The sequence below is a fragment of the Syngnathus typhle genome, linkage group LG9 (genome assembly GCF_033458585.1).
Source record: "Syngnathus typhle isolate RoL2023-S1 ecotype Sweden linkage group LG9, RoL_Styp_1.0, whole genome shotgun sequence".
Classification (NCBI taxonomy): Eukaryota; Metazoa; Chordata; class Actinopteri; order Syngnathiformes; family Syngnathidae; genus Syngnathus; species Syngnathus typhle.
Window position 1 is genome coordinate 11,266,380 of NC_083746.1, and position 23,439 is coordinate 11,289,818.

Below are 23,439 nucleotides of genomic sequence, written 5' to 3' on the forward strand. Positions count from 1 at the left end.
GGATACTCCAGTCTGTTTGAGCAGCAGCTTCCTGAAGAGTGGGTTGATTTATACGCCAATAATTTCGATGGGGTCTACCAGAATCGTTAATTGGTGCACACCCGCTCCAGTAAAAGGAAATTGTACAGTGATCACTTCTCCCGATTGGCAGCGAACATTGCAATTTGTCGATGTCAGTTGGGGACGCTGTTAAAACAAGATCAAGGATGTTTGAGGTTTGACCAGAAAACATACGGGTTGGAGACATGACATGCTGGGTCAAATTGCAGTCGAGGATTGTATCAAGCAGTTGGGCATCGAAAGTTCCTTGATCTAGGTTACAGTGGAGGCTGTTCCATTCAATAGCGGGCGCATTAAGGTCACCGACAATCAGACAGTCTCTGCCTCTCCCATGACATCGAAGTTGATCTAGCAGCTCAGTTCCTTGAGCAGACGGGCTTCTATAGATGACGCCAACCGTAACTGATTTGCGTCCATTGTTGACGCGGCACCATAGGGTTTCGATTCCGTTGTCAGCATCGCAGTTGGTTTCTATCGAGTGGACACGAAGTTCCGCTTTCCAGTAAAGGATGACACCGCCACCAGTTCGGTGTTCAGGACGATCGGACCGGGTTAGGAGGTAACCTGGCAGCTGGATCTCAGAATCAGCGATCTCTGGGGTTAACCACGTTTCCGTGAAAGCAAGCAGGTCAGGATGTTGTTCCTCTACAAGGAGTTCAATGTCATCTAGTTTGTTACGAATCAGCCCCATAGTATAGTTATAGTTGAAAAACACCACATACACACACAGGTGGACCCACTGCCCAACTGACCCCAGCCTCTGTACGCACCTGTATGTACCTGAAATACAATTTAGCAAATATAATCTACCTTTATCTGTAATATGTCGTTGTTGTTGTTGTTTTTGTGTGTGTGGGGGGGGGGGGGGTGTACTTATTATTTTACAGTGGTTTACTTATACACGTCAGTGATGCCGTACTGTCAAAATGCACTTTTATGAAAACAGTACAATGGTTGATTTGGTTTTGGGAAGGAAGAGGGGGGGGGGGGTGCCCCGGAGTGGGCTCGAGAACGTCGGACGTCCACGCGCCGCGTTTCCACGGAGACGGAGCCCAGCACTCGGCCACTTGAATGGCGGGCGGCCATTGTGCGGCGTGCGCTCGCTCGGGGGGGTCAGGGCGGCGGTTGTAGAGCCGAGAGGGGGTCACAGCCCGTGACAGATGAAAGCGTCTTCAATGCCATCATCATTTAGTCATCAACCGGACAAATAAAGATGGAGGATAATGAAGAGAACGCCGAGGCTCATTCAGTTGCTCCACATAAGAAAAGCACTCAAACCCTCAAAGCTTCTCTCGGGGAAAAAAAGGGGGGTGGGGGCACACACCTCAGTAGTTCTCTTCTTTTGTGCAGTGAGGAGCAACAGAAAGAACAATTTAGGATATAGTCAAGCGTAGCAGTACATTTTACTGAAAACAGATAAGTGTTTTTCAAAATACCCTTTTTTGCTTTTGGCCCTAATACTGTTTTGTATTAAATTACCAGAAACCGCGAAACAAATAAATACACCCCCAAAACCAATTTATAATGTCAAACAAGAACATCTGGACAGAAAGGTTCAAGGCGTGAATTTTATAAAGTTCCGCCTTACGTTTCCTTCCGGACGTTTATAGCAGAGGGACACTGTGAAATGATGGTAAACACTAAGGTGAGTCCACATTCATTTCCTCTTGTTTCTCAGTGATGATGCCCTGTGTTTAAAACAACACGATAACCGGCAATATTCTTTTCTGTTAAATGTTAACTATGCTACAAAGTGAACACTTTAGTTCACATTTCTCGATGATGGAGAGACAGGCGTTTGCTTCCGGCTAACAAGCCCGGCTCGCGTCACTGCCGAGAACAAGGTTGGGGAAAAATGAATAAAGCTGACAACTGTGTATTTTTCTACGTGCATATGTGCGCGAGGATGTTAAGCGGGTCGATTTGACCAGGTAGGTCCTGTTCTCCCCGCATCCCGGGGAGCCTGACCGTGACGTCACCTCTGTCATGTTCACGGAACAAGAGATGCTGACTTGGCTCCACATTCATAAGGCAACATTTAATAACTTCTCTCCTCTCCTTCCTGTTTTCGTTGAAATCATATAATAATTAACTCAGTCAGAAATAAATTCGGTTAATAGTATTTATGAGTAAAAAATGTAGCCATAATTTTTCAGAGTAAAAAGTCAGATTGTTTACCAGAAAATAGCAAATTCCATAAGAAAAAGTCATACGTATTAGTTCTAAGAAAAAAAAAATCATGAATAAAACACACCTCACACCTTTGCAAATAAGTGATGTAACTGAATCAGATGTTAAAAAAAAAGTGTTTGTGTGTGGCATGACCTGGTATGAGCTAATGGCTTTTTAAATAATTCATGTGTGCAGACAAAGAGCCTGAGCTGAGCTGGAAAATCAATCAAAGCACAGATTAGAGGGGAAGTAAAGCACACAAGTGGATGGATAGGCAGCAGACAGAAAGCAGATACAAGTTCTGCTACGATATTTAATCTAAATCTGCTAAATTGACTCACATCCCCACGGCGATGAATAACGGCAGCTGTGTTTCCACTCGCGCTTCCTCTAACATTTCATCTTCCCGTTTCAGACCACCTCCTTTTGAAACCACAAACTCCTCCAGCATCCACCCAAAGGCTTCCGGCAGGACTTAATCCTGACTGCAATATGAAGGCTCCATAAGGATCATTGTCCAGATGCCGAAGTGGTTGGACCTAACTCGCATGAGCTGTGAACGAAAGATGGAGGGCCTGAGTCAGCTGGACGCAGTGGCCGACATCAGTCCGGCTCTGGAGGCTACCGAGGACTTCACCGCCCCGGGCGACCTCACTCCTCCCAATAAGCAGATGTCCGGACAGCCCAAGAAGCTCCAGGAGGCGTCGAGCGCGGCACTGGCTAAACTGAGCTCCAGCGGCGTGTGGAGCCTCCTGGCCGGCCAGCAGCCCGAGGTGGGCTCGCTTGGCCTGGCCTGGGCCGAAGGCCGGACCGTGGTGGGCCTGCGGCATGGCAAGAGGAGCCGGGCGCGATCCACCAATGACCTGCTAGCGCACGGCAAGGAGGGCGCCGCACTGGCTGCCAACACTGCCACCAACGCCGCCTTTAAGAAGGGACATAACAGGTCCAGGTCCGACGTTAACTACCGAACGGCCGCCTACACCGACAACGGGCTCCCTGCTGTGGACACCCTGAAGAACACAATCCTAAAGCACCAAATGGAAGGTCGGTATGCTCGATGACCGCCACTGCAGAAATCAACACAGGCATAAGTGTTCCGAGGACGGGGCTTCATGGCAAATGCAACCGACGCGGACTAGCAAAACTAGCATGAAGACAGACAATTTATTTTGAAAAAAGGGCTCGCAAAGTCCTGCGTGTGGAAAAAAAAAAGGAAAAATCAGGACAGAAAATTCCAAGGATTGTACTTTACTAAATGAGTCACCCAAAGTATTTGCTTCAACATTTTATCGCCTCAGATCTTGATATTTTTGCTGTGTGCTTTTGAGAGTTGGATGTCTTTCTGTCCTCAGAGGAGATTGTAATGATAGAAAATGATGATAACCTTAAATGACAAACACACACGCACACACACATATGCAGACATACACTCGAGAGGTCCAAGGGTGTGCGGGATAATAGCTGGTAATCCCGTCGGCAAATGGACTCAAATGAGGCGAGCGCGCAGGAAGCTAATTAAGGCGCCTCCCGACACGGGTGGGATTACAGCGTATTAGCATACGCGTGAAAAGCTAGCAGGCCGTTTAGGCTGAAAAGGGGAGAAAGGGCAGCGGCGGGGAGGGAGCACCTACGGACGGGACAAAGCGCCATATTTGCTTTCCTCATTAACAACAGCTGGTTAGCATCAACACAATAGCCTATGTTGAAATTGTGTCCTCGTTCATGTCTTTCACGCAGAAACCTGTCACAGAAGCCGCCTTTACTTGTCCCGTCTAATGGACGGTGGCACTTTTGCCTCTCGGAGCACCAGAGTGTGACGGCGGCCAATCAGCTTGTCCATGCCCGTGCTCATTTACATATTCAGATAGGCTTGGTTAACACGCTGACAGAACGTGTTTCGATAAGATCGATGAGGTAATTTTTCCTCCCTCAGATCGATTTCTCCCACCGGGAAACAAAGTCCGACATCCGTCACTCGGAGCGCGGACGGGAGAAAATGGAATTAGCGGCAAGAGCGCCGGCAGTTGTTGTTTGAGATAAATGGAGGCACTTTGACGTGCTGCTTTCATTTATTTACATGCCAACACAAAGTCGCGAGTGTGTTTGAACAGCAGTCAATGGAAATACGACGCTAATTGTAGCGTATGGGCGACATTTCGCTTTGAAGGTTTCAGCCGTCAAAAGGGTTGCAAGGGCACGTTTCTGGAAAAACCTCGCACCTGTCAACGTCTTCACAGAACATGAAAATGGGTGGAGGTGTCCATCAAGGCACTAAAAAGACTCGTGGCCTTAAATTGAAAAGTAAGTCAGCCATTTTGTTTTGATGGCACCAACAAGGAAGACTTATTCAAGGTCAGCTTTTTTAAGTATTGGCGACTATTGGTACTTGCACATCTCTCGTTTCCCCATTGATTCAAGTCATCTGTATTTTGGCAGATGAAAAGGGGAGCAGCAGTAGTAGCATCGTGTTGAAGCAGGCGGAGATGGAGTGTCGCGAGGTCCCGCGGGGCCGCTGGACCGAGTGCCACGTGGAGCTGACGCCCTGCGAGCTGCGCCTCTATATGCTAGACAGCAGCGCCAACCGCCAGCTGGGCACCGCCTACTCGCTGTCGCACTGCCAGGGTGTGGCGACGCCCGCACCTTGCCAGCCAGCCGACCCGTGCACCCTGCAGGCCGTCTTCTTCAACAGCACGCGGGTGCAGCTGCGGGCCGCCACCCAGTGGGAGGCGTCTGAGTGGCGGCGTCTCGTGTGGGAGAAGGTGCAGGCGGTGAAGCCCGTCAGGCAGAGGAAAGCGATGGCGGAGAAGGCCGCCGACTCTGATGGCGTCCACCCGCTGAGCCGCCCCACCACCTTGCCCCTGTTCAGCCAGCGCTGCCAAGATGTCCTTAAAGCGGGGCTCCTGCACCAACTCCTTGACCAGAACAACTGGTGCGCCTTCACCTTCGTCTTGAGCAGTACCACCCTGCAGGCCTTCCCCACCGAGGGGCGGGGCCCCGTGTCGCGTCCCGTCCGCCAATACGCGCTGACCTCCTGCCTGGGCGTGCAGCCGGATCCCGAGTTCCCGGATCGGGGCGAGCGCTTCCAGGCAGTGTTCACCGACGACGCGCTTCGACTCCGAGCCGACACCGCCAACAAAGCCCTGGAGTGGATGGAGGCCCTCAGGGGGGTGGCGGGCGCCCAGCGGCTTGCCCGGGAGGAGTGCTATTCTCCGGTGCCGCAGGGTGTCCTGCTGAGGTCCAAAGAGAGGAGGCAGAGGGAGCAGAGAGTCAAGCGGCAGTCGGTCACCACCAGCTTCCTCAGCCTCCTCACCTGTGTTGCCCTGGAAAAAGGACTCACCGCTCAGGGCTTCACGTGCGCAGGTCAGAATATCCAAAGTCCTCTTCATCATCCTTATGGTGATTTTTCTCCTTCTGATTCTTGCTTATCCTTCATCATTTCCTTCTTATGATTTTGTCTCCCCTTTCCTTTTCTTCTTCTCCTCAATTCTTTGCTTTGTCTTTCTTTTGCTTCATCTCTTTTCTGTCGTTTACGTCCATGAATACTTGTGGGGATTACAGATGAGTTTTGATTCAAAAATACGCCGCAAGACTCAACTGTGGCCAGCAGAGGCGCCAGTTTGTCTATTATCCAGCACTTTGATTGATCTTCATCTCACTCCTTTTTTTTGTCTTTCAATTCTTTGCATATGCAACACACATACATGCATACATATGCATACATGCGCACCATTCTATTTAACATTTAAATGTTCCGCCTGGTCTATAAAGACACATAATGTCTTTTTGAAGGACACTTTGGGTGTGTGCGTGTGATTGAAGAGCCACATCCACAAATGTACCCTCGTAATGCGTCATATCGTGAGCTTTCACTGGACAGTTTAAATGTGACACGGTCAAACAAATGCATCAAACCATACTTTGCAAAGTCCCATCGCTGCTTTCGTTTTCAATGTATAGGACACACATTATTTTTTGGTGGTCACCCATCGTGCATGCTGGAGAGGTTTTTTAGTGTGAAAGGAAGCACATCAAAGCTTTTAACACACACACATAGAGTGGTCTTCTCAAAGGTGTGCAGGTCCGGACCCGCGGCAGGCAGATGAAAGCCCAGTATCGGCCCTCATGCCGTCTCCCACCATGGTGCACTCACCCCTCTGCAGGTCAAAGTGAACCCCCCCGACACACACACACACACCCCTTCGCTCTCCCACCTCTACCACACACCACAGTGAGCAGAGGTACAATCGTTGGACCTTTTGAGCTGCGTTTGAATTCCCATTCATCTTCCCCGTCCCCACAATAAAAGATCAGAGAGGAGCGGCGGAAGCTGCTAGAAGCTTTAGTGACAATTAGCAGATAAGTAACGCGCACAAAATGGCAGCCATTAAGCAAAGTAGTACTATTCATCAGATGATGGCGATTGTATGGACAGCAAAATAAAAGGGTGGACAGTTCACAAACTTACAAAATTGTTTCCAAAATGGTGGACAAAGTAGGTTTTTGCAAAAACTGTGACAAAGGGCCTACACATGTTTCCACAACGCGCATGGCGTGCCGCCACTTCCTGATGCTTATCTCTACTTCTGTGCGTCTTTTTCACGCCCGCCGCTGCCACCTCTGATGTTTTTGTGATAACATGCACCTGCACACGTGTGCTGGCTGTTTGGGTGAAAATGGGACAAAGCAATCAAAAAGCCAAACGCAGGGGAAGGATCTATTTGTTCTCAGCTCTTGTTGTGACTGCCGCTTTTGGCGTGACGGCACGAGACGCCACTTAAGCGGGCGGGTGGATGGATGTCGAGGATGGGGATGTTGGCAAGAGTCTAGACTAGCTTCACTCGACATGACAGTTGATTATTTTTGCCGGTATTCTGACTCATGTGCAGGCTGTCAGCGTCCCGTGGGCGCCTCAAGGGGCAAAGCCAAAGTATGCCACTACAGCGGCTGGTATTACTGCCAAAACTGCCACCAGGACAACACCTTCCTCATCCCCGCCCGCCTGCTACACAACTGGGACACCAGCAAGCACAAGGTGACACTCCGCACAACACGTCTTGCCACTTCATCTTACGTAACTGCTTCTGTGCACAATAGCACTAGACAGAAAAAATGGAATGTCCTCATGTGAGTTCTGAGGGCCATCTGCTTGCAGGTGTCCAAGCAGGCCAAGGAGTTTCTGGAGTTTGTGTACGAGGAGCCCCTCCTGGACGTGCAGCAGCTGAACGGGGGTCTGTACGAGCACTGCGAGCCACTCAGCGCCGTGCTGCGCCTACGCCAGCAGCTGCAGTCGCTGCGCGCCTACCTGTTCAGCTGCCGCGCCGCCATCGCAGAGGACTTGCGACGAAGGTGCAGGCGGGGGGGGGTTGGGGTTTACGTTCCACGCCTACCCACAATATAAGTGGAGGGGAGGGGGCCTGAAACGCACACGTCTGTTTACATGTGTGAGCGCAGGGTTTTGCACACTTCCAAACACGGCACAATTAATGACGGCCCTAGCGCCAAAACATTCCCAGACACATCAGTCTAAAGCTTTTTTTTTTTTTTTGCTAAACACACCAGAGGTCACCTTAAGTCCACGTCTGTATCAGCCTCCCACTAGTGCTGCACTGGGTACCAGTACCTGAATATTTTTGCATCAAAACAGCCCGACACTAAATTTGAGTTGAACATTGAAATTGCCACAAAGATGGTGGACTGACTTTCTTTACTTTGCCTCCACAGAATTTTCCCTCGAGAGTATTTGCTGCAGCACATTCATCTCTACTCCATTGCGGACCTGCAGCAGGTACACACACACATGCATAAATGTTGAATTTGAAATTTTGAATTTTTTGACTTGTTCACTGACTTATTTCCAAACACTGTACAGGGCATAAGTTACTAAATTATGAAAACCACATAAATTTTATCATTAAAACAACACAGTTTCACACGAACAATAGGAGTTGGAGTTATGAAACTGTTGGAGGAGAATAACAATGTCTCGATACTTTTGCTCATATGTGTATAAAAGCTTTCTTTGTGAGGTTATTAGTGCCACGCTGGACACAGTTGAGCGCACTAACTAACTTTAGTGCCTCTGTGCGTTGTACAAATCAGGCCAACATGGCGGCAGTGGAGTGGAGGTAAATTGGGGTGGGGGGGCAGGCGGGTATAGGAAAAGGGTCCACAAATGAGTGAAAAGTTCTTTTGTCGCTGATCGTGTTGCACCCTGCCCCTCTTTCCTTTTTTTGACAGGGGGGGGGGGGCTCACTTGCTCTCCCGCTCTCACGGTGAAAGAGCCCCCGTCCCTCTTCCTCGCCCCCGCAGACCCCCCCACTGCTCCCTCGCTGTGTCGCTGTGCTCGGCTAATTGCTCACATTGAGAAGCAACAGGCGGGAAAACAAAGCGTGACATGCCTGCATTCAGCCACACGCACACACGCAGCGCATACCTTTTAGCACGTTAGCAACGGATTCACCCATTAATGCCACTTTGGAAGCCGTTTTACAATTGCCCTCAGTGGAGGTTAACGAGCTTTATAAAAACTTAATTTGACGATTTGGGAGTTTACATGTATTTTTAATTATTGTAAAATGAAAAGTATTAAGAGTCAGCGGGTCGAGCAGCTGTTTCACATCCATTTTAGCCGATTAGGAGGCAGCACAAAGACTCTGCGTGCGTGCCTGCGTGCAGTCAAGAGGACAAGCTTCAACTGCTGCATGGTTTAAACTTTCAAGCCAGGCAACGAGGATTAGGGTTTCATAACATGGTTTTATGTTGGGGTAGGGTTTCGAGGCGAGTTTGGGATTTCACACGAGGGGTAGAGTTTCAAATTGGGATTTCAAACTTACTTTCCAAATAAGGCTTTTAAGCTAAAAAATGACATTAGCTCGTTCTCCTCCCTGCTTTACTTGCGCTCCAATTAGAGGCGAGGTGTTCATTAGGGAGCCTGTCAACACGCATCAGGACGGCTATTCGTCAGCGGGACCGGGGGTGGTGCTTGGGGGACACTGGGGGGACAATGGCATCACCGGCCCAAACATTCATCAATTTATGGAACACTCGACATGCACACAAACATATTTCAAGTCTGGATTAGGGTTTTAAATTTTCTTGGGGCAGGACTAATTGAAAAACCTGCTCTGTTGTGTGCCCCCCTCCCTTCCCCTCCTCCAATGCAGGTGATTGATGGCCACATGGCTCCCTTCCTGTCCAAAGTCATCAAGTTTGCCAGTGCTCACGTGCTGGGCTGCACGTTGTGCCGACAGAAAGGTTTCATCTGCGAACTGTGCCACAGCGGACACCTCATCTACCCTTTCCAGGACAGCACCACCAGGAGGTCATTCTTTCAATTACAACCGACATTTGCTCAACGACACCCTACGTGAATAGAATCCACAAATAATTTTCCCCAACAGGTGCTCGGGCTGCGGCGCCGTCTTCCACACCGAGTGTCGCCAAAAGTGTCAGCCGTGTCCCCGATGCGTCCGACGCGAGCTCCACCACACCAAACGGCCATCGTCCTTCTGGTCGCCAGACGACGACCAACACCTGCCCTACCAGGACACTTGAGACACGCCCACAAAATGGCCGACACCAGTCGTGGTGGTCCGAGCCCACTTAAGGGTAAGACACTTTGGGGAGCGTAAATGTTGCACAAGGACTTCTTTATACGGCTTCACAAATAGTCGGCGGCTATGCAGCGACTATAAAATGGCCGCCGCTGTTTGAACACGCAAATCAATTTCAAACTAATCACCGAGTCATGTTGTGGAGAGGTATGTCATAATTGTCACAAATTGTTTTTGTCACTCCCAACAGGTTTTTCACTAGAGTGGTGCTAAGTGGTATTACTACATATTGTTAATATTTTTGTTGGCTACGTTCAACAGTTTTACTCTACATTCAATACTCACACAATTGTCAAACGTAGACAACCATTAATTACTTGTAACAATTAATATATAATTGCCATACTTTGGTGCTATCACGTTAGCTAAAAATACTTTTTGGACGTAAAGTACAATGTAGACTACAATTGCAATTTATATTGCATTAACATAGAAAATATTGGTAATAATTTAATAATAGGGTTATGTTTGACTAAAGAAAAACTAAACGATTAGAAAAGACAGAGTCAGCTAATAAAGGACAATTTGACATTAGCGTGATCCAAGTATCACTGTTAGCTTTCAGCCGAGGTTTGGGGTGCACCCCGCTGACTGCCCAAAAATTGTTGGAGTGATCATGAGGATCAGATAATGGTTGGATGGACTTGAGTGTTCAAGGTCACGTTTGCGATGATGCCATTTTGTTAACATGTGCTATCCTAACATTATATCGACATTTGAGCCATAGGATTACAAAACTATTTTGCATTTCTATTCAGGGACTAATTAAATTGTACTTGGCCAAAATATTTAATTTTATTTATGTTTTTGTTTTCAACTATCTTTGCTGACCTATGAGGAAAAAAAGACTTTACTTGTATTTTTTGTTAATGTAGCTTTCATTTATTTTGCCAACAAATGTTTGTTTTTGTGAAGTATTAAATGAAGCACTTTAATTTGAATTTGCACATTTCGTGTTGCTTTTTTTTTTAAATTTTTTGCTTCTTTCTATTTTGTTGATGGCCAATAAAACACCTCTAAGGGAATATTATTAAAGTGTTGGTAGATTTCTATGTTCACTTCAAACTTCGATGCATTCTTAAACAAGCAGGCATGCGACGTTAGCCAAAATCCAACGTTTAGAAGCAAATAGTACTAACGTGGGTGGAATAAAGCCCCAATTGAAAAAGCACACGTCCCATTCATTCGTCAGCATGAGTTACCACGCAAGTTGACAAACCAAATATCATCGCCACATTATTGCGTTCAATTACTCAATTAGATTCTATACAGATGATCAAACGCTCACTACTCCATGTGCAATGGAAAACACGCGGAGGTTTAAAAAACAAAGAAAAAAAGGTTGACTCCTGTGCAACGTCTTCTTTGCATAAGATTTTGAAGTTGAAGCTGGGTCCATCTGATCAAAAATCCTATTTTTAATTTTCACATAACGACGGAGCATGTCTCCACCAATGTCGGGATATCTGCAAAAACAATCAGCCTTGGGCAGCGTCTCTAGATCCATTTCTCCGCATGGAGCATCGTTCTGTCCGGATTGCAGCTTTAGATCAGTTGGCAAACCGTGCAAAGAAGAAAAAAAAAATCCATAATGGCTTTCAAAAGATTCGTTCGCCTTTCTTCCTACGATTTGCCTTTACTAGCATGTCACGTCCGCTCTGTATTGATTGGTTCATTCTGCCAACCAAGCGTCTAATTGTTTTATGTCCCACCTGTACACTATTTCCAAGCATGTTGCCTACTGTTATTTGATGTGGTTTTTCTATTCTACGATCCACCCATGCTCTGTAATTCACGACCCACCTGTGTTCTGTTTCCGCCCAAGTTCTTACTGCAAGTTCTTACATCAGACATTTTATTTCCTTATATCGATCACGTCATTTCATGAAACTTCAGCGCAAGTGCGCCCGCAAAGCAGTGACATCATCTGCGTCCTACGAAGTGAATTGAGCGTTGACAACTTGACACGACGGAATTCTAGCGCGTCACTTAGCATCAGGTCAGCAAGTGTGGCCGCTGAGGCTCCTGCCCAACTGCAGCCTTAATTGTCCCAGCCAATTAGCGATGACGAGCTGGACCACAAAGCGGCAAGTGTAGCCAGCGCAGCCTTTTTGTCCCGCTCCACTGGCCCGCGGACCCTTGCCGCTCATTTAGAGACGGAGAGAGCGAGAGAGAGAGAGAGAGAGAGAGAGAGAGAGAGAGAGAGAGAGAGAGAGAGAGAGAGAGAGAGAGAGAGAGAGAGAGAGAGAAGGACCCCCACATGCCAACGCAGATCAAAACAAAAGACTCTTCGGGAGGCAAAACGGTCACAAAGGGGGGAGCCCACACGAATGCAATGTGTGTGCGTGTGTATGTATTGTTATGAGTCTCAGAGTATAAAACCAGTAAATTTCTGCTGAATAAATTGGATTATTTTTTAGATTTTCTATAATGTGTCATTTCCTACTGACTGAAATAAAACCCCACAAACGTTGAGATTGATGTTTCCTTTATCAAAGTCACCTGAATAGAAAAACACAAAGATCAACTTGTCCTAAAACATACAAAGGTGTCAAACTTAACCTTTGAACCCGAACACTTGATGCCCTGCATAGCGCCACAATAACGCCAACTCTTACACACTCCGTTTATTTTACTTTGAAGCAATAGGTAGTGGCACCCTATTTTGTCATAAAGCAAATATCATTACTGTTTGCTAATTTTGGTTTTTATTTCAAAAACATTTTACAAATAAGTTAACTGACGGCTACTCATTCATTAATGTCAGTCATCCATTAACCGGTGCATTCAAATGCTGCTCGGTCATTTCTGCAGGTGTGGACAAGTCATGGAATACAAGAAGCTGGTGCATTCGAATGCGCGAAAAAGTAATAAACTATTGTGAAAAAGGATTTTAAAGAATTCAAGATGCGTTTGGGCGCATCCGGAAAATGGCCTTTTTACGTTAAGTGTACTGGGTCATGCTGTTCCAGTCGCACTCATTAAAAATACCAATAACCGTTTGTAATTACGAAATCACTGCTTTAAACAAACATGTAATGTGTCGCAACTGTTAGACAGGAAATATAAAACTTTAAATATATATGACTTGTCACGCGCAGTCATATAAATAATGCCGTATTTTATTTAAAGTAAAATAGTTTATTTATGGGTTAAAATGGCACTTTCCCCGGCGTTGAATAAGCGAAGCTAAATTGTCTGAGGGTTCCTGAATGCAACAAGCAGTCGGGCTTGCAGGAGGCGGTTCGAGCGCGTTGAGTTGTACAGTCCGTGCGAGGTTTAGCACCTGAGTGGTCGCTCGCGTGTGGTGCGGGGGATGCGGTAGGACGTCGGAAACCGCTGAAACAGGAGGCGGGGAATAAAAACTCATTTGTGTTGAGTTTGTTTGTTTGACAAGTGAACGAGGACTTGTTTTTTTCTACGACTTGGTGGATTTTAGTTGGCACGGTGAAACGTTATGGATTTAGGAGTTGTGATTTTTTTCTGGATTAATATTCTCGGACTTTACACAGGATAATGACCTCAAGGGCACGGGACTATCATCCATTTTATGGTTTGTTTTGATTTTAAGTTGACCTGAAAAGCAAAATTTTAGGTTAGTTTAAAGGGACCACAAGAACACGGGTCCGTCCTTTAGACCAAATTTGTTTTTGTTTTATTTTATATGGACATTAAGACTTTAATATCACTTTTTGTTTGGTTTAAACTAATGTCCAAAACCGCCAAACTTTAAGACCATTTTTGGATAAAATGGAGACGATGAGGTTTTTGCTCTTCCTGCTGATCCAGAGTGGGTCCCAGGTCCACGCAGCTTCCAAGGAGATCTCGTGCGAGCCCATCACGGTGCCCATGTGCCGCGGCATTGGCTACAACTTGACATACATGCCCAACCAGTTCAACCACGACACCCAGGAAGAAGTGGGCCTGGAGGTGCACCAATTCTGGCCCCTGGTCCGGATCCGTTGCTCACCGGACTTGCTGTTCTTTTTGTGCAGCATGTATACGCCCATCTGTCTCCCAGACTACCGCAAGCCTCTACCGCCGTGCCGGTCGGTGTGCGAACGTGCCAAACGTGGGTGCTCGCCCCTCATGAGCCAGTACGGCTTTGAGTGGCCCGAGCGGATGAGCTGCGAGCGTCTCCCCCGACTGGGCGGCGACACCCTCTGCATGGACCAAAACGGTAGCGAGGCCACCACCTCGCCGCCATCGTTCTCCAAGCCCACGCTCAAAAACCGCCCCAGACCTAACTCGCTGGCCCAAGGTGAGCACGAGTGCCGCTGCCGGGAGCCCCTGGTACCCATCAAAAGTGAGTCGCACCCGTTGTACGGTCGGGTTCGCACGGGGCCGCTCCTCAACTGCGCCCAGCCGTGCTACCAAGCGTACTTCTCAGAGGAAGAGAGAACCTTCACCACCCTGTGGGTGGGGCTGTGGGCGGCACTTTGCTTCACATCCACCCTGACCACAGTGGCCACCTTCCTCCTGGATATGCAGCGTTTCAAGTACCCGGAGAGACCAATCATCTTCCTGGCTACTTGTTACCTCTTTGTGTCATTGGGCTATATCATCCGACTGGTGGTGGGGCACGAGCGGGTGGCGTGCGCCCCCCTCGCGGACCAGTCCCACATCCTGTACGATACGGGCGGTCCCGCTTTGTGCACCCTGGTCTTCCTGTTGGTCTACTTCTTCGGCATGGCCAGCTCCATCTGGTGGGTGGTTTTGTCTTTCACCTGGTTCCTAGCCGCGGGTATGAAGTGGGGCAGCGAGGCCATTGCGGGATACAGCCACTACTTCCACTTGGCTGCCTGGCTGGTCCCCAGCGTCAAGACCGTACTGGTTCTGGCCCTCAGTGCTGTGGACGGGGACCCGGTAGCCGGCATCTGCTACGTGGGCAACCAAAGCTTGGAGAACCTTCGAGGCTTCGTCCTGGCCCCCTTGGTGATCTACCTATTCGCCGGCTCACTCTTCCTCCTCGCTGGTTTCGTGTCGCTCTTCCGCATCCGTGGTATCATCAAGCAGGGCGGCACCAAGACCGACAAACTGGAACGCCTCATGATCCGAATCGGGATCTTTGGGGTTCTCTACACAGTGCCTGCCGTGGTGGTGGTGGCTTGCCTGGTCTACGAGCAGCACCGCCGCTCTGACTGGGACCGAGTGCTGGCCTGTTCTTGCGCGGCCGAGCGCCAGCGGCTGGGCGGCGGACCTGACTACGCTGTCTTCATGCTCAAGTACTTTATGTGCTTGGTGGTGGGCATCACTTCAGGGGTTTGGATCTGGTCTGGGAAGACCTTGGACACCTGGCGGAGGTTCTTGGCACAGTGCTGCCCCTGGTGGCCCCACAAGGTGACGGCCCCACCCCCTGTGTATGCGGAGGCTGCCGCTTTAACAGGACCTATCCCCGGAATGTACCATAAAGCTTCGTCCCATATATGACAAAATCCTTTAAACCTGACAGCAGGAGTTTCAGACCTTCAGGTCCATGGAGCTACACTGGAAGCAGTACTTCCGGATTAACTAAAATTTATTTATTGATGTAAAGATTGGAATAGGTTCTGACGCAGGGTTCAAGTCCTGGTTTTGAATTATGAAGCGGACTGTATTGGACTTGCGCTTCCAATATATCTCGGAAACCGCTTTGGCCCTTTTGCGCCATCTGCTGGTGAAAACAGCTTCTAGACTGCCCACATAAATAAGAAACAAACGTCAAGTCATGTGACTGACTCATTTTGTTTATCACCTTTTGAAAAATGATTAATAATTGTCTGCTTAAAATTCTGCAGTTGGAACAAATGTAAATATATGTTTGTGTCTGAGCATTTTTTTTGTGTAAATTTTAATCATACATACAAAACAGTCAGGCACGTGACTCGTTTTGTGTTCATTCATATGTGGACAATGCTAATGTTGACTTGATGTCCATCATTTTCATATTGATTTATACTATGGGACTTGAAATGTTGCTGTTGCTCATTTTAAATGATCATAATTTAAAGTGGGTTGTTGGATATGATCATTTACCTGTCAAAAACCGTCACTTACTTTAGTTGTATATTTGTTTGTATAGAAATTGCAGATGTGGGTACAAATCAAGCACTTTGTTAACACCACTGTGCTCTTTTCTTTGGATCAGAGCAACACAATGTACTCAAAATGGTGGTTTGCATTCTGATTGCTCCTGTTGTTGTTTTTTTATTTGTCATTGAAATGTTCTTTTTCCTGAAGGCAGTTGAAGTGAGTAGACCAATTAAAATGCAACGTATTTGCAACTACTGTGTCACATTGTGTTTATTAACACAACATACGACAGGCCACGTGTATACATGATTAGTGTTTATTTTAAAATACTCCATCCGCAAATGGGTTTTCCATTTAAAAATGGCATTTCACAGCTAGTAGCCTACATAGTAAGCAGAACCAACTTTTTCCCCTCTGGCCGTCGAGTTCCCTTCAGTAGCTCTACATGAATGTAATTGTAGTTTGTTCACTGGGAAGGGAGAACGATATTTGGGACGGCGGGATTACAATACTGTCAATCCTGATCTTCCATGATGTGGAAAGGTGGACTTTTAGTTTTCCCAACAAAATGCTGTTTTGTAATGACTATACGGCATTAGAGTGGCGCCCATGCGACCAGGGTGAGTTGCGCATAAATAGAAGGTATAAAAAATAATTGCGTTAAACCGGGGCTGGCAGCAGTAATGTTGACGTGGAGGGGGGGGGGGGGGGGGGGGGGGTTATCTGGCGGTCTTACGAGAGTATGGCGTTGGAGCATCGTATGCCGATGAGGTTGTCGGCGCTGAGCGACCGCCTCATGGCCGCCCGACTCAGATCTTTATACTTGTCCTCGCACAGTCTGGAGATGGCCTGCATTCAACACAACATGCGACCACAATGACTCCAAAAAAATATTTGCGGGTGAGTAACATTTAGTTTTTCTTTTATTGTGACTCACATGTAAAATGTGAATATCTAATTTTTTTTTTAACTCGGGCATGAGCGTTTGTAAGGTTAATGTCACCTCGAGCTTTTGCGCCCGCTGGTTGTTGAGCGGCTCCAGCGGGAAGCTGAGGTTGTTGTCGTCAGCCAGCTGCCTCAGGTCAAAGTAGTATTTGGCGTAAACGCTGGCCGGCACGTTGATGTTGAACTGGAGCAGCTCCAGGAAGTGGCGCTCCATCTCGTTCCTGCAGCGGGCGGGACAAAAGCACACAGCTGAGGCCTCGGGAAGGCTCCAAACTCTGCCGAGCCTTTGACTTCTTGTCAAATAACACCATTCGCTTGTAACGAGCGTATCGTTAACAAGTAAGAGGAAAGTCATGGTGCTGTGCTAGCCTTTCTGCCTCGTCTTCTCTGTTGCAGGCTCCATTTTGAAACTATTACCAAAACCTCAAAATATGAAACTGACAAGAGCTGCAAGCTCGGTGGTCCTGCCTCTTTATCATCACACAGCCTCTGAGGGCACTAGTCACCATGGCGACCGCATCCAGGTTTTTTCTTTGTTGGCCGCCAAAAGGTGTACCGAGGGCACTCTGTGTGCGCGTGTGTGGTATCCGTGGGCAACTAATGGAGTGGGCGAGAGGCAGGCCCATTATGTGGAAGCAGCGAGAGCACTTGAGAGCCACCCTACATTTCTCTGAAAACAACCCCCTCTTCATCCTTCATCCACAAAGACTCTCAGATGAAGCCAGGGCAGCACACACACAAAAACGCACACAGGCACCATCCATTTGTTACCGAGTGTGCCTTGACGAACATCCGTATCACTAACGATGGATACCTCTTTCTTTTTCTTTTTTTTTGGGAACCCTGTTAGCCTGTTAGTACTTTCGAGCGGTCCAGGAACCTTTGAGGTGTGTTCTTCTTTTCTTTCCAAAAACTATCCAGAAATAAAAGTAGCTGGAGCTTTAGGTGTAAATGACCCCCCCCCCCCCCCCCCCCCCACCCACCCACTCACATGTCTTCTACGGTGATGTCCTTGAGGATCTGGCAGTAGTCTACGTTCCAAACGGCCTGGTCGTCCCAGACTTTGGAGGCCAGAAGGATGGCTCCGAGCACAATGCGCTTCCAGTTGGAGGGACAAATGTCCAGCTCGGCGTACGTCAGCAGGCGCTCGAGGTACACCTGAGCTCCAGAGATAGGAACATATTTATCTCCACTTCATTTACGGTGATGGCTTCAATGATCATAACAAGAAAACTGAAAAGGCATTGTTCTGAACAGTAACAATGCGTTGAAATGAGACCCACAATATTTTGCTAGCTTTTGCTGCCCTCTGGTGTCTAAATGTTCTTAGTGTTGTGGACTGAAAATAGGAATTCTCAACTCTGTCATGGCAAGCCAAACAATCACAGAATTAAATGTTAAAAATGTGCCCTTCAAATCCAGTACAGCGCAATTGCTTGGGGACAGTTAAGATAGATTTAGCTTTTAAAGAGATACTGGATTCATTTGGCCTCAACAAAAATAATAGCAATCAACACTGTGTACTTACAAGCGTGACAATGGCACATTCGGCAGTGAGTTGTGCAGCACTGAAGAGCGTCCTGACGAAACGATAGATGACTTTGTGCTCGGGGTCCATGCAGCCGTACTCGTCTGGCACCGCCTCTCTCTGCGCGGCAAGACACAGATTTGACATGACCGATGTATTTGCTGAACACGCTGGTTGAGATCTCGATGAACTCACCGTTAGAGGATGCAGCTTTTCGTCAAAGATGTCCAGAGAGCGGTTGGAGTCCCTGCAGTACATTACCCATTAAGTCGTACTGTAGTTAAAAGTGTGTATGGACTTACCTGTTCTTGATGTGGTAGTAGATTGCTAAAGTGACACTGGAGGCAAATAGAAAGAAACTTTACGGTAAGTCTTAAATGTTATTACAATATGATGTGTCCACACATTGTCACCATTTGATTGTGCTTTTGAGGTTGGGCTGGCTGACAGTACTGTCGTCAATGAAGATGGTGGAGCATGAGCTGTACTTCTTGGACAGCGGCCCAGGAGACACCTGCGCACACACATACAGAAGGTGGTTAAGTTATTTTTACAACTGTTAACCCTCTTATTACGTTGTGGTTACAGTATGAACAGGGAGAAGATCACTAATATCATTTCCTATGAGGGGGAACTTACATGACTGATGTGATTGATGTGATTGCTTTTCCTTCTGTCACGCACTGTCAATAAAAACACATTGTTATTTTCGTCAATTCAATACGTCATGTAGATGACTTGAGTCGTCTATGCTCCACAGTATGAAACATTAACTCACCGTCCGTCTGGGACTTGCACAGGAAGATGGTGCTGACTCGAGCATGGTCCGATGGGTTGGACTCTAAAGCCAGCTCTATTAAAAAAAAAAAATCGGCTACTAAGGAAGATTTAAAGTATTGGAAACCAACGCAACCTCACTAATGCATAAAACGGTTTTTATTTTATGTTATTAGATTTTTATAAAGCTCACGAACCGTCAGGAATTTCTCTGTCGCTGATGTGCTGCAGGTACGGGGCGCTGTTGTCATCGCTGACTTCCGTACTGGTTAGAAACTCCTCCAGCCGCTCCGCCGGCTGCCTGGACGGCAGCTTGGGGCTTGACTCCGGGGAGACACAGCACGACACCGTGTTCCCCATACCGGGCCAGGCTGTGTGAGCTCAGTGTCCCAATGTAGTCCGAATGCTTGTACGCTTAGTTGCTTCCGGCCGGGCGCCCCGCTCTCTTCCAGCAGGGCTCAATGTTAGCATTCCATTAGCTCGTCATGCTAAACAGCAGCCGTCCGCCAACTCCAAGCGGCGGCATTCCTCTGCCACTTGCGCGGGGAAGCAGCGGCTAACAAGTCCCGAATTAGCGGCCCCACAATAGGCCGATGAAGATGAGAAAGACGACTCTTTCAATTAAAAGTGACGTTATGGAGCAAGCAGGTGGTTCTAATCACCCCGACCTCATTCATTCATTGCTCGAGCGAGCTGGCTTCATCGCGGAGCTTCCAACCGCTTCGGAAAAATATATACTCTTGCGGGAAGATAAATATTGCAGCTCCGGAATGTTTAGCACGACATACGGTTTAATGTTCATAAACTGGTTTAAAACTACTTTCAAGTTAGTTATGGGTGTCCTGCAGGCTAACGAAATTAACCCAGGTCGAGGCTTCTGTGGCCTTCCATGGACTATCGCGAGAAATTGTGCGTGGGGGAGCCGACACAGCGAGAAAATGTTTTAGTTAATATAATGAAAAATATAGCGAAATTAATATTGGCACATCACGCAGTTAAATGGGGCTCCATGCTACTTGCCAGATAGCTTGGCTGTCCTCTGGCGCTCGCCCAAAAAATCCAATACGAGGATTCTGCGGCCTACTGCGAGCAAAAGAGGCTCAATCCAACACGACAAAACAAATCAAATTAAATCCTTAGGGTTATATCTTCGTTTCCCATCGCGCCAGCAACTTTTGTAAGCCCTCCGCACTCTGTCCTTGTTTAATTTGGACCAAAAGTCTCACATGATCGTAATCTCGTAGCTATCGCCGCTCATAGCACAGCAGCACTGTTTTCCAACGAGATGCGTCTAACCCCGCCTACAGAAGGATTCCAATTGATCTCATTGGTCGAGGAATTAGAACATTTTTTTTCCTGGGGCGGGGATTTGCCGAGAGAGCTGTCATTCACTTCGTATTCGTAAATTGCTATTTTGGTAGCGTCACACTCATCGTTGTTTTTGTTTTGTTTTGTTTTTTTAAATAAACCCTGTGCTGCCAATCAAAACATGAAGTCGAGGTTTTAGGAAACTCATAATTCAAAGTGCAACAATGAATTTTGCCATTTTATCCATGTAAATAATTCATCAAGTCCACATTCAATTCTTAAGTGAAAAAGTGTTGTACTCGACAAATTGAGAAGCACCTAATACTTAAGAGTAAAAGAGAAGATAACTTTTTCAAGATATTCTATTTTAGAGCATTTAAACTTCTCAAATTGCACGCACACGCTTCATTTCACTCCTCGCCATTTGGATACGGATTTTAGTTATTGATCTGACTCCAAATTGTGATCAACACTTAACACAAGAATTGTTATGTCCAAATCCACACACAGTCGCACCTAACAATTTTGCGAGTTTGTTCTGTCAAAGAGAAGACCAGTAGATCAATTAGGCCGAATTTACCAATTGTTTAATCCTGACAAAGCAAGCTAATACAGGCGCCCGGGTCCAGGTGTCTGGACCACAAAGACGAGTTGTTATTCGCGTTCCTCACCGGCCTTGAGATGTCCTCCCTGTCTGGACCTCCTGTTCCACAATACTTTGAAGCAAACAAATTCATGTAGCCTGCACATTCCTTTCCACTTATTATGCGACCACACGAGTACACTACTACTGAAAATTATGTTGATATGATTATATATGTCTAACGCAGCCTTAATCAAATGTGTTTGCAAACTGCCGAAAGTATATTTCCCTTTAGAGCTCATTAAAAGCAAACCAGGATTGATGATTTTATTGAAGCTAATGTAGGGGGGAAATTACAACGGAGTTTGAGACGCAAGCAAGCACACGTTGAGTTGAATCAAAAGAAAAGCAAAATGAAAAAAGCAACAAGCACATGTTGCGTTGAATCAATGGGAAGTAAACCAAAATCCACCTACAGTGGCAAATCTCAATCAATGGCTGGCCATTTCTCCCTTCTCCTTTGGCCAGCTGAAGCAGCAGATGCACCAGGATGACCGTCACCAGCAGAGCAGGTGAGTAGGACAGGTTGCCGCCGCCACTGGGCTTCTTGGTGCCTCCGCCGTCGCTGGGCTTCTTGCCGCCGGGAGGGCCCGTGTTGTCAGGGGTGACACTTTTCACCTCTTTGGAACGGGAAACACAATTGGAAAAGTTCAACTTTTCAACTTCTTGCACGTTTTTTCCTCAAATTTGCCGCCGGCCAAAGTATTCATTCAGTGCTGCGAGTGCAGAAAACAAGAAGTGCTGAATGGGCTTTTTTTTGTTTGTTTCCACTGCCAATGAAATGCAAAATGTCGGAGGATCTAGCAAAGGCCTGCGTGTGCTTGTCGGGTCGAGTGGATCCATTGACCTGTTCGCCCATTTTTGTAGCACTATAAAATTCTACTGCCTGTCGCCATACATACATACATACACACATACACACATACACACATACACACATACATACATACACACATACATACATACATACATACACACACACATACATACACACATACATACACACACACATACATACATACATACATACATACATACGTATTCAACTGTGACTCAAGCAAATCTTGTCAAAAACAAAACAAACATTTTATTGGAACAATCTTGGGGTGGGGATTCAAAGCCATTTTGTTCTTCCCACTGTTTTTCAGGCATTATTGTTGTTGTTTTTTATCATTTGTGTGTAAAAATTGTGTATTTTTCTTTTTGTACTGCTATAAAATGCCACTGCGTGTTACAATAAATAAATAAATAAATATTCAACTGTGACTCTTTAAAGCACCTGAAAAAAGCTAATCTGTCAAAAACGAAACAAACATTTTATTAGAACAATCTTGGGGTGGGGGATTCAATGCCATTTTATCCTTCCCACTGCTTTTCAGGCATTATTGGTTTTATTATTATTTATGTGTAAAAATGATGGGGGTTGTTTTCACCGCTATAAAATGCCATTGCCAGTTACAAAAAAAAAAAAAAAAACTGTTATTAAACGGTAACCCTATGAGCACCTGCGTTCGCGGCATTCCTTTATTTACGCCAATTCTGGTGCGTGACTGAGCATAACAACGCTACCTTTTTCCATCGTCACACAGCAAGAGGCTTTCCCTGCATGCTTTCTTGCCTTTCAAGTAATTACATAAATGATTTTTTTTTTTTTTTTTAAATTGAACGTCCGTATCAAACATACAGTACGTGACAAAAGCGGCTTCGATCATAACCAAACAGTAACCGTTACACAATACCAAATAAAAAGCAATAAAATAAAGGATAATAAAAACATAATCAAAATAGATGTAAAAAGATAAAATTAGCTAGGGTTTTTCACCTAACATGCAAGGGTCACTTACACCGACAAGATTAATGCAATTTAAGAAATTTCGTTTCACTTTCTGTGTTGAAAAATATGTTCAAGGGTAAGAACAGTGTTAACCAAAAAGTCATTGAAAATTTTCCAAAAGATACTAGCCCGACCGACGATAGGGAGACAGACAGACAGCCAGCCAGACAGCCAGCCAGCCAGCCAGCCAGACAGACAACCACTTCGTTCAGAGGCTGTTCTGTTGCTCGGCCAGTTGACCGCTAGATGTCACTATTACGCTGCAATCCACCAATATGTTACCTGCATGCAGCTGCTCTGCATGGCAAACGGGACACTGACAGCGACGTGCTCCGTCCATCATATGAAAACTAAAACAGATGATTAAACTAAATTCGACTTAGAACACAAAAAAAAACTACACACGATGCATTCATCAAAAGTGATGACACAAATGACAAAAAAAAAAATTCTAAAAAAGTTGCAATTACATTTTCCTTTGCACATAAATCGTAAATTCATTTAAAAGTGTCTATAACACCAGACCCCCCCCCCCCTGTAATGTACT

General features: G+C 46.5%; 3 protein-coding genes across 3 annotated transcripts; 2 read left to right on the top strand and 1 right to left on the bottom strand.

Annotated features, from left to right (window-relative positions):
• The first annotated feature begins 1,659 nt into the window (after positions 1-1,659).
• On the top strand, positions 1,660-10,786 carry plekhm3 (pleckstrin homology domain containing, family M, member 3). The gene is made up of 8 exons (XM_061286979.1): positions 1,660-1,705; positions 2,648-3,276; positions 4,669-5,592; positions 7,119-7,264; positions 7,385-7,578; positions 7,954-8,017; positions 9,396-9,553; positions 9,633-10,786. The coding sequence occupies exons 2-8, from the start codon at positions 2,754-2,756 to the stop codon at positions 9,784-9,786; spliced, it is 2,163 nt and encodes a 720-aa protein (XP_061142963.1). The 5' UTR covers positions 1,660-1,705; positions 2,648-2,753; the 3' UTR covers positions 9,787-10,786.
• Positions 10,787-13,128: 2,342 nt separating this feature from the next.
• fzd5 (frizzled class receptor 5) lies at positions 13,129-16,073 on the top strand. The gene has a single exon (XM_061286980.1). The coding sequence runs from the start codon at positions 13,596-13,598 to the stop codon at positions 15,273-15,275; it is 1,680 nt and encodes a 559-aa protein (XP_061142964.1). The 5' UTR covers positions 13,129-13,595; the 3' UTR covers positions 15,276-16,073.
• An 84-nt stretch (positions 16,074-16,157) lies between these two features.
• ccnyl1 (cyclin Y-like 1) lies at positions 16,158-20,408 on the bottom strand. Its single transcript, XM_061286981.1, has 10 exons — positions 19,305-20,408; positions 19,109-19,183; positions 18,970-19,013; positions 18,744-18,844; positions 18,633-18,668; positions 18,526-18,577; positions 18,331-18,450; positions 17,794-17,960; positions 16,861-17,023; positions 16,158-16,706 (listed from the first exon to the last, which is right to left on the bottom strand). Exons 1-10 carry the CDS (start codon positions 19,465-19,467, stop codon positions 16,590-16,592), a joined length of 1,038 nt encoding a protein of 345 aa, XP_061142965.1. The 5' UTR covers positions 19,468-20,408; the 3' UTR covers positions 16,158-16,589.
• Positions 20,409-23,439: the final 3,031 nt, after the last annotated feature.